The sequence below is a fragment of the Prenolepis imparis genome, unplaced genomic scaffold (assembly GCF_030444845.1).
Source record: "Prenolepis imparis isolate NDT839.2.m4 unplaced genomic scaffold, iyPreImpa1.0 SCAF_14, whole genome shotgun sequence".
NCBI classification, from domain to species: domain Eukaryota; kingdom Metazoa; phylum Arthropoda; class Insecta; order Hymenoptera; family Formicidae; genus Prenolepis; species Prenolepis imparis.
This window is the reverse complement of record NW_028141172.1, coordinates 9,740,394-9,755,121: the sequence shown is the minus strand read 5'-3', so window position 1 is coordinate 9,755,121 and position 14,728 is coordinate 9,740,394. Positions and strand designations below refer to the sequence as shown.

General features: G+C 24.6%; 2 protein-coding genes and 1 pseudogene across 2 annotated transcripts; 1 reads left to right on the top strand and 2 right to left on the bottom strand.

Annotated features, from left to right (window-relative positions):
* Positions 1-1,389: 1,389 nt before the first annotated feature.
* LOC145945005 (juvenile hormone acid O-methyltransferase-like) lies at positions 1,390-3,351 on the bottom strand (annotated as a pseudogene).
* Positions 3,352-4,483: 1,132 nt separating this feature from the next.
* On the top strand, positions 4,484-7,195 carry LOC145945003 (juvenile hormone acid O-methyltransferase-like). Its single transcript, XM_083053767.1, has 6 exons — positions 4,484-4,538; positions 5,395-5,605; positions 5,721-5,892; positions 6,055-6,190; positions 6,563-6,707; positions 6,834-7,195. The coding sequence occupies exons 2-6, from the start codon at positions 5,419-5,421 to the stop codon at positions 7,052-7,054; spliced, it is 861 nt and encodes a 286-aa protein (XP_082909893.1). The 5' UTR covers positions 4,484-4,538; positions 5,395-5,418; the 3' UTR covers positions 7,055-7,195.
* Positions 7,196-10,033: 2,838 nt separating this feature from the next.
* LOC145945114 (cytochrome P450 4C1-like) lies at positions 10,034-14,014 on the bottom strand. Its single transcript, XM_083053944.1, has 10 exons — positions 13,807-14,014; positions 13,447-13,553; positions 13,132-13,222; positions 12,673-12,858; positions 11,979-12,051; positions 11,617-11,743; positions 11,482-11,545; positions 11,028-11,122; positions 10,884-10,952; positions 10,034-10,228 (listed from the first exon to the last, which is right to left on the bottom strand). The coding sequence occupies exons 1-10, from the start codon at positions 13,979-13,981 to the stop codon at positions 10,034-10,036; spliced, it is 1,182 nt and encodes a 393-aa protein (XP_082910070.1). The 5' UTR covers positions 13,982-14,014.
* Positions 14,015-14,728: the final 714 nt, after the last annotated feature.

Here is a 14,728-nt window from a genome sequence, read left to right as displayed (position 1 = left end):
ATTAAAAAATATAAATAGTATATATTTATGTATATATGTAAAAAGATATTTATACATATGCAAAAATATATTTATATATATATGTAAAAATATATTTATAATATATATGAAATATAAGTTTGCATATACAAAATTTAATCATTGTTTGCCGTTTAGGGTTATATAACAAATATAAGTAAAGAATATATACATATATTTGTAATATATGCAAAAATATATACATAATATAAATATAATATATATATTTGTATATATATTATATATATATATATATATGTATATAATATATATATATATAATGTAAATATAATTCTATTTATAAAGTTAATATATACCATACATATATGCAAGAATCCTATATTAATATATGTATAACTATATAAAGATTATATGTGATATATATATATATATATATATATATATATATATGATAAAAATATATACGCATATATTACACACACATATATATATTTCTTTATACAGTTTAAGTGATATCACACATATATGGAAAAATCCAATTATAATAATATATACAAATTATTATTCAAAATATATAGCATATATATATATATATATATATATATATATGCATATAATATTTATTTGTTATAGATTATATTCAAATTCAATATAATAAAACTATATTTTTACTTACATATATTTTTTAAATATATATATAAATTATATTATGCAAGTATTTATATTATACATATATTTCAAAATATATATAATATATTACATATATTTCTACATATATTTTTACATATATATTTTTCCATGGGGGTGAGGCTGCTCACTTTCTCGTACTTCTGACTAAATGTTATATTCAGAGAATTACATGAAGAAATTCCAGATTTTTCTAATTGTTTTCTTGCCGATATAATGGAAGTAAAATTGTTTTTAATTATATGCAAATTTTCTTCAAGATTACGGTTAAAATATTATTTTGCAATTTTAATCGAAATGGCATCAACAGGATTCACTTGGATAATCAATTTTATTTTTAAGTAATAAATATTAAATGAGATATTGACATATGATATATAAATAGAATATAGAAGTCAAAGTATAAAAATATAATCATTTATTTGTTCTAATAATTATGTTTAATTATCATTCATTACTATTTATTAAGAATTTATTATCAGTTCTAAGATCAAGTACAAACATATATCATAGATAATTATTAAATATAAAAACACAATAGAAAATGACAAAACAATATACATTGTTTATATGCAATAAAAACATACATGGTGTTATTTAGAATTGTAACCATGTTAGAGAGTAAAAATAATATTTACAAATTTATAAAGTATATACATTGTTTATGGAATCAGTCAATCTATAAAAAATATTTTTTCTTTTATTTTCGATACGTTCCATCAATTAAAAAAAAAAAACTGTATTAAGTATTTTTTACTATATTATATATCCTATATAATATATTTTGTACCTTATGTAATATAAATAAAATATAAAATATTTAGTTCACACACACAATATACTTACTTCAATACATACTTCAATATACTTGTAAAATAAATTTGTTAATATTATTATTTTAGATTAGTCTATAAAGGGAGAAATACAAATAAATATTATCAATTTAACAATCGTTTTGTGAAAAGGGGGTTAAAAAAAAAATAGGAAAGAAAAAAATTATACTAATTTTTGCCGTAGATCATGGAGAGATATCTGTACAACTAAGAAACATTTTTTTGTGCATAAACTATTAGTACAGAATATAAAGTAAGAATATCCGTCTCTTCTTTTCCATTATGCAGCTTAGAATTACCTTGACTATCTCTGTATTCTTTAACTTTTATTTCCGTATATCTACGTGCAAACTCATTCATGAACTCCTCTCTTAGATTATACGACATATTGTCCAAAAATGTAAAAGTATATTGTGAAGTAAGTATGGCTATTGAATTTAAAAAAATATAATTAATTTACAATTACAAATCAAATAAATAAGAAGAAATAATATTAAAAAAATTATATTAATCACATATTCTGGAATTTAATTTTTGCATGCATGTCAAGGAAAATACTTACGTAGAAACTTTTCTGTATTCTTATAAGTGTTATCTCCCGATGACTGCAATGATGAACTTGAAATCCGATATCTTCAAGTATTTCTATTAGCTCTTCGCGAGGTCGGGCCGAATAATGAAATGCTCCAACATACTTTTTTTTGTCCTGTATAAAGATAATTGACAGTCTACAGTTAAAACATTGCAATAGAAGCAATACACACACACATGTAATATTTAAATATTTATATATAAAGAAAGGGATTTTATAGATAATGCCATCTGTTATATATTTGATATTGATATCTTCGCAGATCGATCAGTAAGTAAAACAAAAAAGTGTATCCAAAATTAAATGTTAAATAATACAAGAATGTAAAGCAACTAAATCTATTTTATATGTCAGTCATTTATAAGTGTATGTACACTCGGGGGATTTTAAAATATTGCTAAAGATATTTTTTCAATCAGAATTTATGCTACTATATAATTTTACATCATATTTCAATGTAATAATATTCCCCCCCATATATGATGCATATCGCATATCTTGCGCCAAAATTTCTAAGGCCTCAAAGATAACTGTGTTACGTGCTATACTTAATATCAGCATAGTTTTACCAGGTCGAAGCATACGATAAATATTCTCAAACGTTTGGCTGTTAAACAATGAAGATGAATGTTAATTATTGTAATTTTGAAAATATATATCTATTAGAATTAATTTTTGAAATATAGTTATGTAAAAATATATTAGTAAAATTATATGCAAAAGTTCTTTCCTACAAAAAAAATGTTAATTTACGTTTATTTAATAATCTTACTTACCGAATGTCATAGCACCATTGCAAAGCATAAAATGAGAATATGTGATCGAATTTCGAAATATATTTCTTGGGCAATTTTTTCGTTTGAATATCCAACACTTCGAATTTGAGTCGTTTCTTGTTACCACACGTATTGTTCGCGTATTCGATTATATTTTGCATAATGTCTGTACCTTTATAATATATAATTGTTATATTAATTAATATTAATTATTATCACAATGTATGTGTGTGTATTTGTGCGCGCGCACGCGAGATGTTATAATAATCTGATTTATTATTTTATAATTTTTTTACCAATCATTGTTGCTTTTGGATCAAGCGCTGGAAGAAGAATATTCTTAATTTGTTATATCCCCGGCTCCACAACCAACATCCATACATTTTCCGGATATATTTTTTAGCTCTTTGGCAAACTCGTTCATTAAAAGTGATGTAATGTTTTTGTTATTATCAAATGAATTGTATTGCGCTGGTTGTATCATGATTTTATGATAATGTGTAAATAACTAGAATATAAAAAAATATATAAAATATAAAAAGATATATAAAAAGATTGAAGGAAATGAACTAATAAGAGCCGATGTCGGCATTTTAATACGCAAATATTTTGTGTGTAATTATTCTATATTTATGCAGAACGTTTCTGTCCTTTCTTTCGATCATCTTCAGCTTATCGTTTAATAATACAAGTTTTCGGTATAATGTATGAAAAACAGCATTCACTGTTTATACAATAAGCTAAGGATGGTCCAAAGAAAGTACTAAAATGTTCTGAATAAATTAAGAATAATTACACACAAATTGCGAAATAAACCATACTGTGAAACTGGAGATAATAAGTTCAAATAAATGGTCAAAAGAAGTAGAAAAAAGTAGAAAAGAATCTTTACGAGTTACCTGAGTAAACTTATCTCCGCCGCGATTCGGATGAAAACAATAAAGAACTTGTGAGAATGTGAAAGACATGTCTTAACCCATTTTTATATGATACTCGAGATAATCAATTCATTTTGCGCCGAGTTTAATATTATGATTATGCAAAAGAACTAGTAATAATTATTACGAGTTATTTGAATAAATTTGCCTACAAATTAATTGCGACTGGGTTAAACATGCACTTTTTTGTGAGAGAGATTACGAAAACGTGAAACATACTTCTAAACTTATTTGTATACATATCAAGCAACATTCCTGACAGGATTGTCCCTACAAAAAAAAAATGCTGAGATTGCAATTTCCGCGAAATCGTGATACAATTTTTGATGGGGGATCGAAGGCGTCGCTTCAGATATCGGCCCGACAAGGGCAACTAATTACGAGCACTGATGTAAATCATATTAGCATTTTATTATATATTTGACTTCGCACTGATACCGCGTTGCTTGATACGTATACAAATAAGTTTAGAAGTATATGTTTCACGTTTTCGTAATCTCTGTTACAATAAAGTGCATGTTTAACCCAGTCGCAATTACTTTATAGGCAAATTTAATCAAATAACTCGTAATAATTATTACTAGTTCTATTGCATAATCATAATATTGAACTCGGCGCAAAATGAATTGATTATCTCGAGTATCATATAAATATAGGTTGAGACATGTCTTTCACGTTCTCACAAGTTCTTTATTATTTTCATCCCAATCGCGGCGGAGACAAGTTTACTAAGGTAACTCGTAAAGATTCTTTTCTACTTTTTTTCTACTTCTTTTGACTATTTATTTGAACTTATTATCTCGAGTATCACATAATTTTAGTTTCATGTAAATTATAATTTTGCATTTTTCGCTTTTTAACATTATTTGAAAGTCAACTAGTAGCTTTTAAATGAGACAGACAAGACTAGTAAATAGATATTTTTAAGCCCTACCACTTTTGTTTGAAAGATTTTTTTCTAAAATGCATAGTTTATGAAATATTCAACCATTTTCAGACTTTCAACACACACTGTATGTGTAATGTAAATTATGTATATCTAAACATTAAATTCTCTACATCTAGTACTTATTTTTTAATAAATAAATATACAATTGATTTTATTTTGAAGATACATTAAGTGTAAAACTTAAAAAACACTCATATATGACTGTTCCAATAATATAATCGATAATAAAACTTAATTTTTATAACATTTCCCGCTAATAAAAGCTAGTGTGTCGGAATTAAAACGTAAATTTATTGATTTCAATTAATTACCAAAAACTCTTATGGTTTATTACGCAATTTGTGTGTAATTATTCTTAATTTATTTAGAATATTTTTGTACTTTTTTGTACCATCCTCAGCTTATTGTATTAAAAGTTAAAAATGAGTGTTGTTTTTATACATTATACCGAACACTTGTATTATTAAACGATAAGCTGAAGATGATCCAAAGAAAAGACAGAAACGTTCTGAATAAATAAAGAATAATTACAAACAAAATATTTGCGTATTAAAATGCCGACGCATCGGCTTTTATTAGTTCATTTCCTTCAATCTTATTATATATCTTTTCATATTTTATATATTTTTTTATATTCTAGTTATTTAAACATTATCATAAAACCATGGTACAACCAGCGCAGTACGTTTTATTTGATAATATGTGCAAAAACAATGCATCACTTATAATCAACGAGTTCGCCAAAGAACTGAAAAATATATCTGGAAAATGTATGGATGTTGGTTGTGGACCCGGAGATATAACAAAGGATATTCTTCTTCCGGCACTTGATCCAAAAGCAACAATGATTGGTAAGAGAAAATAATAAATTACGAAAGATTATAACACTCGCACGCGCACACAAACATACACACAATAATGTAATAACAATTAATATTAATTATTGTTAAAATATATATTATAAAGGTACAGATATTATGAAGAATGTGATCGAATACGCAAACAAAACATACGGTGACAAGGAACGACTCAAATTCGAAGTGTTGGATATTCAAACGAAAAAATTGCCCGAGGAGTATATTTCGAAATTCGATCACATATTCTCATTTCATGCTTTGCATTGGTGCCATGACATTCGGTAAGAAAAATTATTGAATAAAAATAAATTAATATTTTTTTTTGTAGAAAAGAACTTGTAATTTTACTAATATATTTTGACATATATGTTTCGAAAAATAATTCTAATAAATATATATTTTCAAAATTACAATAGTTAACATACATTTTTGTTGTTTAACAGCCAAACATTTGAGAATATTTATCGTATGCTTCGACCCGATAAAACTATGCTGATATTAAATATAACGCGCGACAAAGCCCTCTTTGAAACCTTGGAATGTTTGGCACAAGATGTGCAATATGCATCGTATATGGAGGTGAATATTATTACATTGAACTATGATGTGAAATTGTATTGTAGCATAACTTCTGCGTAATTGTAAAATTTCAATCTTTAGAAATATTTTAAAATAATTCGAGTTCACACTTATAGATGAGTGACATATAAAATAGATTCAGTTCTTTACATAAAAACTTGTATTATTCGACATTATTAATTACAGTATCAAGTTTGGATACACTTTTTTGTTTTACACACTGATCGGTCTGCGAAGATATCGATATCAAATATATAGCACAAATGGCATTATCTATGAAATCACTTTTTTTTATATATAAATATTATGTGTGTGTGTGTATTACTTTTATTGCAATTTTTTAACTATTGATTGTCAATTATCTTTATACAGGACAAAAAAAAATATGTTGGGGCACTTCATTATTCGGCTCGACCTCGTGAAGAGGTAATAGAAATACTTGAAGATATCGGATTTCAAATTCATCATTGCAGTCTTCGGGAGATGAAAAATTGTGTGAATACAGAAAAGTTTATATGTAAGTATTTTCCTTGTCATGCGTGCAGAAATAAAATTCTAGGCTATGTGATTAATATAATTTTTTTATATTACTTTTTCTTATTTTGTAATTAATAAATTAATCTTATTTTGTTCAATTCGATAGCCATGGTTACTTCACAATATACTTTTACATTCTTGGACATGATGCCGCATAATCTAAGGGAGGAATTCAAGAATGAGTTAGCACGTAGGTTTACGGAAATAAAAGTTAAAGAATATAGAGAAAGTCAAAATAATTCTAAGCTACGTGATGGAAGTGAAGAAACGGATATTCCTGCTATATATTCTGTACTGATTATTTATGCACAAAAGAATGTTTCATAGTTGTATAGATATCTCTCCATGATCTACGGAAAAAATAATTATAATTTTTTTCTTTCCTATTTTTTTCTTTCTACCTTCTGCTTACAAAACGATTGGATAATATTTACTTGTATTACTTTATAGACTAATTTAAAAAAATATATATTAACAAATTTATATTACAAAGTACGTTGATTATATATTTCATATTTATTTTATATATGGTACAAAATATGTTATATAAGATGTTTATAATATATGGTATTAATCATTTAATACACAATTTTCTTTTTAAAATTAATATGTACGTATCGAAAAAAAGAAATATTTTCTATATACATATATAGATCGACAGATTTCATAACCATTGCATATATACTTTGTAAAATAAATATTATTTTTACTCTCCACACAACGTAGTTCAATTTTAAATAACACCATGTATGTTTTTATTGCATACAAACAATGTATTTGTAAATATATTCATAAGATGGACTACTTTCTATTGCGTTTTCTTTAATAATTATCTATGATACATGTTTGTACCTCATATTAATATTGCTTTATATCGTGAGAAAGTGCATTCTACCTTAGACGAAACAATGGGTGCATACTTTAGAGGAATCCATTTTTCCGATTTTTAGTGGCACAACAACTGGCTGTTCATGTTCAGAACTGATAATAAATTCATAATAAATAGTAGTTTAATGATAATTAAACATAATTATTAGATCAAACAAATGATTATATTTTTATACTTTGATTTCTATATTTCACATTTCTATATCATATTTTAATATCTTATCTTAATATTTATTACTTGACAATAAAATTGATTTTATCAAAATGTATCCTGTTGTTGCTATTTCGTTTAATATTGCAAAATAATATTTTAACCGTAATCTTGAAGAAAATTTGCATATAGTTAAAAACAATTTTACTTCCATTATATCGCCAATAAAACAATTAGAATAATCTGGAATTTCGTTATGTGATTCTCTTAATATTTTGTCAAAAGTACGAAAATAATATGAAGCAGCCTCACATTCCGGATAACATAAGAAATAAAATGGCCACAATATTAACAAAAAATATAATTGCTTTTATATTTTAATTAACATTTCTGAAAATGAACAGCCAGTTGTTGTGCCACTAAAAATCGGAAAAATTGATACTTTTTAAGTATGCACCCATTGTCTCGTCTAAGGTAGGATGCACTTTCTCACGATATAAAGCGATATTAACAGACAAACAACAAAACTTTAATTTTAATAATATAAATCGATATTTTGTCACTCATTGTTACTTTTGTAAATCCAACAAATAATTTATATATTTATATATATTGTTTATATATACGTGGACGATGAGTCTATTGAACATATGATTAAATAACTAGTGTATTAATAATGCCTTTTCAGTAACACGTATAGAGCAATCTGATTGATTGAAAATGAGATTAATAAATATACATAAAAATAAGTTTAGATTTATATTCACGTTTCACGTTTTCATAATTTCTCTTACAAGGAAGTGTCCCTCACCAATTTTGATACGCTTTGGATATGTTGTAGAGCATAAAAAAATATTTGATCTATATTTTTTTTAGGTACTTATCTCAACGTTTAAGAGCTGAAACAACCCTTTGAAAATAACGGATTTTTATATATTTTCAGCGAATATCTGTAATAATATAAGGAATATAAGAAAATGTTTTATACAAAAGTTTTGTAATATTTTATATTCTTTAGAATGGCTTAATCATATATTTTGGAAACGTCAAATTTTTTAATTTACACTCTTTCCCCCTCCTTATTATTTTACGAAATTTAAGAATTTTGTTCAAACAAAAATTGAAGAGCATCGAATGCCAAATCCATCCATATATATTAATATTATTTCCATGATTCAATTTTTGGGAAAATGAAATGACAACGTCGTGATATAGGAGCCACGCTGTTGCATTATTTTTCTTCAGTTGCGCTGATCTGTTAATATATAACATAATATGCGATGGAAGTACATAAAGAAAAAGATATCCGAAGTGCCGTGTGCACAAAACAGAATCAAACAGTGTGTCGAAATAAATCATTAAGCAATGTTCACGAATATATTTTCTGTTTCTTTTTACGCTTAAAATAAAATCGTTCACATTGTGCTTATTTTTAATAATCATCTGATTTGGCTTTATCAATAGAACTACGAATAACTTTCTCCGGAAGATATACATTATCATCATCTGTGTTAATAGATCAACTCTTTCCGCTTCTGATTTATACTTAATTTTAATTTATCTATCGGGATACTTTTATCTATTTTGAACAAATGTTCGTATCAAAGTTGCTAGGATAACTTTCATCGAAATCATTGCATATCTTGTACCTGCAAAAGTTTAGAAATTACATGCAATTCAATTTTATTGTGATACATGCTGCTGTTTTATGATTTGTCCATATTTACCTATACAATTTCTGGTTCCTATGCTAAATGGCATGTAATTCTTATAAGATGTTCCTATTTTCTCAGGGAGAAATCTGTCCGGGTCAAATACCAACGGATTGGGCCAATATTTTTCGCTTCGATGTAATGTCATAATACTTATAACGACATTAGAATCTTTTTGTAAAATAACCTCTCCTGAAACATATATTTTTGTTTTTAATGTTATTATAATAGAAGCATAACAAACAGCTTATGAAATAAAACAATAGGAAATAGTAATATAAAATCTATTTTTGTTTTATTCTACAAGCGTGTATATTTGATTTACAAAACAATATTTGTTGTTAAAATTAGATATAATTTTTTCAAATTTCTTTTGTATTAAACTTAATGAGCACAATTTCTTGTGATCTTTTTTATATTTGATTTATTATATTCGACTTTTTCGATTTAATAATTTTTTGAAGATACATTATTTATAAAATATAGTTTCTTTAAAAGTAAATTTTTTTACATTTAAGCTATATACATACAATAATAATATGCATATAAAACTATTTATTTTTGAATGTAAACCATTTGTACGTCTTCCGTTAGATATCGCGCAATTATAGGAATAGTAGGAAATATTCTCATAGTTTCTTTTATAACACGATTTAAATAATCCATATGTTGTAAATCTTCGTATTTAACTGGGACAGATTTTAGAGTTTTCGTCCCATAAATTTTCCATAATTCCTTATATACGTTTTCCTATATATATATTATTCTATATTATAAAATTATATAAGATACTTAATATTATATAAATATAAACATATGAAATATCTATCGTAAGAGAAATGTAATCTTATTATGCAATCATATTAATTATATTTATGAGTTATTATGCAATCTTATTAATTACATTTATTTATATATCATTCTGGAATATAAATACTGACAGTGATAAATATTAATGTATACATTTTTCTACGGCTTTATTAAGATTCTTAATTTTATTAAAACATTATACACAAAGTTTTTATTTAAATAAATTTATAATTTTATAACAAATTAAGTTATTTTTATATGAAAAGATACTCTAACAATAAGCGCGTTATTACTTGAAATTTAGATGAAGCATAAAGGAGATCTTGATTTTAATATATATGTTGTCAAAATCATCCTAAATAATCTTCAAAAAGTTTTAACTGTCGACCATTATTTATTCAAAAGTATTAACAAATAATAAATTTTTATGCAAAACAAAATTCTAATCTGAACTGTCACAATAAAAAATTTAATTTTCCTTTAGTATTGTTTTAGAAAAAAAATTTTTTTTCTGTATCCTAAAACTATATCATTTGTAATACTTTTTAAAACAAGTGAATAAATTATTATTGAGTAAATTTTAATTTGTACATACTTGTATATCTGGAAAATTTGCTAACATTAAGATCACAAAATTTAAAGTAACAGCAGTTGTGTCGGCGGCCTGATAAATAAATAATTATATATATTTATTTTTTATATACAATTATAATCATATATGTAAAAATACTTTACATACCCCAAGTAGCATATTAATTAAGTTATCGCGTACCATCTTTCGTGTCAACTTATTTTTATAAAATGCTTCCAATAAAACATGAAGAAGTGACCTATCTATATAATTTAAGGAATATAAGCTTTTTTGTGAATGTTTAAGTGCATGCGTATGTACATTTATAAGTATATATGTATATATGTATATGTAAGTATGTTCATTATTTTCTCAATTTTATGATGAAGATTTTATAATTATTTAAAAATTAATAAAAAAGAAATAAATAAATAAAGCAAGAATGAAAAAAAGACGCTACAATGAATTTACAACAATGAAAAATATTAAATATTTTAATAATAAAACACATTATAATAATATTTTATCTAAAGCTATACATAAAAGAAACTCATTTTGTTATCTGTGCAATATCAAAATGCAAAGAGCTCAAAACGTACAAATAAAATACCAACAAACTTACGACTTGTTTTATCTTTAGTCTTGGTATTCATTTCATTTAATATATACATTTGCTGCTGTATTACCTATGTAATAATAAATTGTGTAGTATATAATATGCTATGCAAGCAAGAGTAATAATATTTGCAATATTTACTTTATCCATAGCTGAATTTGCGATGTTTATAGTTTCTCGCTGTTTTCGTCCCACAGCAGTGAGATTGAATATAAAATTAGGGAATAGAAGTATATTTTTTAATCGTAATTTGAAAGTTTCTTTGAAGCTGAAAAATGTTTTTGTTTAAATAATATTTTGTAAAATATAGAAGCATATTTAACTAATCGTGTTTATTAAGTTCCAACAATAAAATTAAAAATAAATATTAATTTCTATAAATTTATATGTCAATAAATCTATTTATATAACAAAAATTTTATTTAGAATTCAAGTGTTTCCTTTATAAAATATTCTCTTAAAAGAAATTTAATTATCTTTATTTATATCAAACCTTATCTTACCTTTCTGTTGCTTTGAAATATTGGTTTACTATTTGATCCGTTATATATTCCTCTTTGAGGTCCGTCATTGCAACTTTATAATGTCAAATAAAAGTGAACTCATTATTCAAAATAGCTATAGTTATTGACTAATTATATTGAGTTACTTATTAAACATTAAATTTACCAAATAAATGTGATATGTAATTTTAAAATAGCAGATGGATGCTTCTTTAACAAGTATTTGAAAATAACAATCAGCTGTAAAAGACTGTATTTATGTCATTGTAGTTTATTGTAATTTTTGCAACATTAATTTATATTAGTGTCTCAAATATTGGGGAATCTTTTACAGCATATTTTATTATTAGAATTGAATGTCTAAAATGAAAACATAAACTCAAAAACTCATAAATTGACACTTTTATATTATATTTTATACATATTTCAAGCGTATAATTATATTTAACTCGAATAAAATGTATAAATCTGATTCTATTGTTATAAAATTAGTACATAATTTAATAATCTTTAAAATCTTATTTTTAAACAAATAGCGTTTAACATTATTCAATTTATAAAATGTAATTACTGTTGTATACGATATGTAGTTTTTTCATCCTTAGCGAATTTCGTGACTTTGTAAAAATTTTTATGATGCCATTTATGATATGAGATGTTTGACAATTAATTTAAAGTAGATACATGACCTTACCACTTGCAATAGTTGAAGTACATTCTGATAAAGGTTGAAGAAAGAAAACTTCATTCCCGTTTATTCCTTTTTCTAATTTGTCCGTCAATATTAAGGATTGTTCGACAAATATATTAAAATATTTTTGTAACATATTTGTATTAAAACTTGGCGCCATCATTTTTCGATATTCAGTCCATATAGGTGCTGAAATTAATTTTATAAGAAGATAATAAAGAAAGAAAGATAAATTTTACGAAAAAATTAAAAATAAATTAAAAAATAATTTATTAAGTCACCGATCACTCTGATTTTCACATGTATTATAGTTTTGAATCACGCGCACTTTGAATCGCTACAAATTCTTCTAACAATAAGTCATATTACTTTAAAGAATTTTGTACTTTTTAAATCTGTTAAAAATAAATATTTTTCTAAAAGTAACTAATTATGTTTTATCTTTTTAAAAATACATCTTACCAGGAGCTGTCAATATTCCTTTGCCACATATTGGTTCAAATAATTTATATATTGTACTTTTATCCAAGCATCGACTGTTTTGTAAAATTGTCTACAATGTTATATAAAATTTTTAAAAATATTTTTCCAATACACATTTATTTGTGTCATTTCAAACAATTAACATACACTTCAGAAAATCACTTTGATTAGATATTATAAATATAAAAGTTATTTATTTTAAATAGATTTTCTTTCTATAAAAAATATAGATACTAATTTATTTATAAAAGATGTAAGTAATTTATAACAGTAAAACATATGTTATCTTTCTACCTGTATCTGATCTGATTCGTATATTATAAGGAATAACTTGTTGCCCATCCAAAATTGAAATGGAGATGAATAATCTCTTGCTAAATTAACTATAGTATCCAAAATTTCTAAAAAAATAATTTATGCTATATTATGTGAAAGAAATAATTTATCTATATTTCATTATATTCATTATATTTATTACATATTAATGCAAAGTTAACAATAATTTATTGTTATTCTATTGATAGAATATTAATATATTAAAAATTTTATTAATTCCTTCTTCCTATTAATATATTAAAAATTTTATTAATTCCTTCTTCCTTTTTCTATAAATTATAAGCATTTTTCTATAAGTAAGCATATTTTTAATATTACCATCAGAACTCCGCTGCAGAAAATAGTAGGCACTTCCAATAAGCGGAAATGTTTTTGGACCAGGTAGAGTGTTTACTGTTTTAATAGAAGACTGTCGGCGATGGTAATTTAAGATAAAGTAACTTATTGTAGCAATACATGCCAGAATAATTAGTACAACACTTATAAATGTCATTGTACAAACAACGATAACAACAAAATAATAATATAATTTTATATTTATCTTACTACACAAATGTGCCGATATCTTTGACTCATTATTGCTTTTATTATGTTTTCCCCACTCAAACAAATGCGAATAAAAATGTATCTTACGCAATAATCAATACCTACAGTTTTTAGATTGAAAAGTCGTTAATCATTCTTAAAAGGTCAAGTGTAATACGTGGAAGATTGCAAGAATTTCTTAAACATTTAAATAAAATTAAAAATTATATAAATAAATTCTAGTTTAAAATCATCATCGATAAGGATATAGCAAAATCATAATTTTGATGTTATGCGCCACAAAAAATTCCACTTTTCTATTCTTGTTTAAATTATTTTAATGTAATATTAGCTATCATCTTTACAAAAGAATGAAGATATAAAAGAATTCAATCTAACATTGGCATATATGCATATATTATAATGTCCTTATCCGTATTTATTAATATATGTTTTGTATGCTATGTGATCTCGCACTTTTTGTTTTCAAGTAATTCCATAACATTTTTTTGTTAATTGCGTAATTTAATAGATCTTGAGCTAGTCCATAATTACTTGCATCAAGTATTTTGTTCACTTTTTTGTGTCAAGATGAACAATATGCATCACATCAAGAGGCACTCCGTGTCTCTTTACGTAAATCGGACAGTTGAGAGTATCATAGATTTCGCAGTTACGCAATAACGGCTAAAGCAATCGAGTTCTTACTACGCTC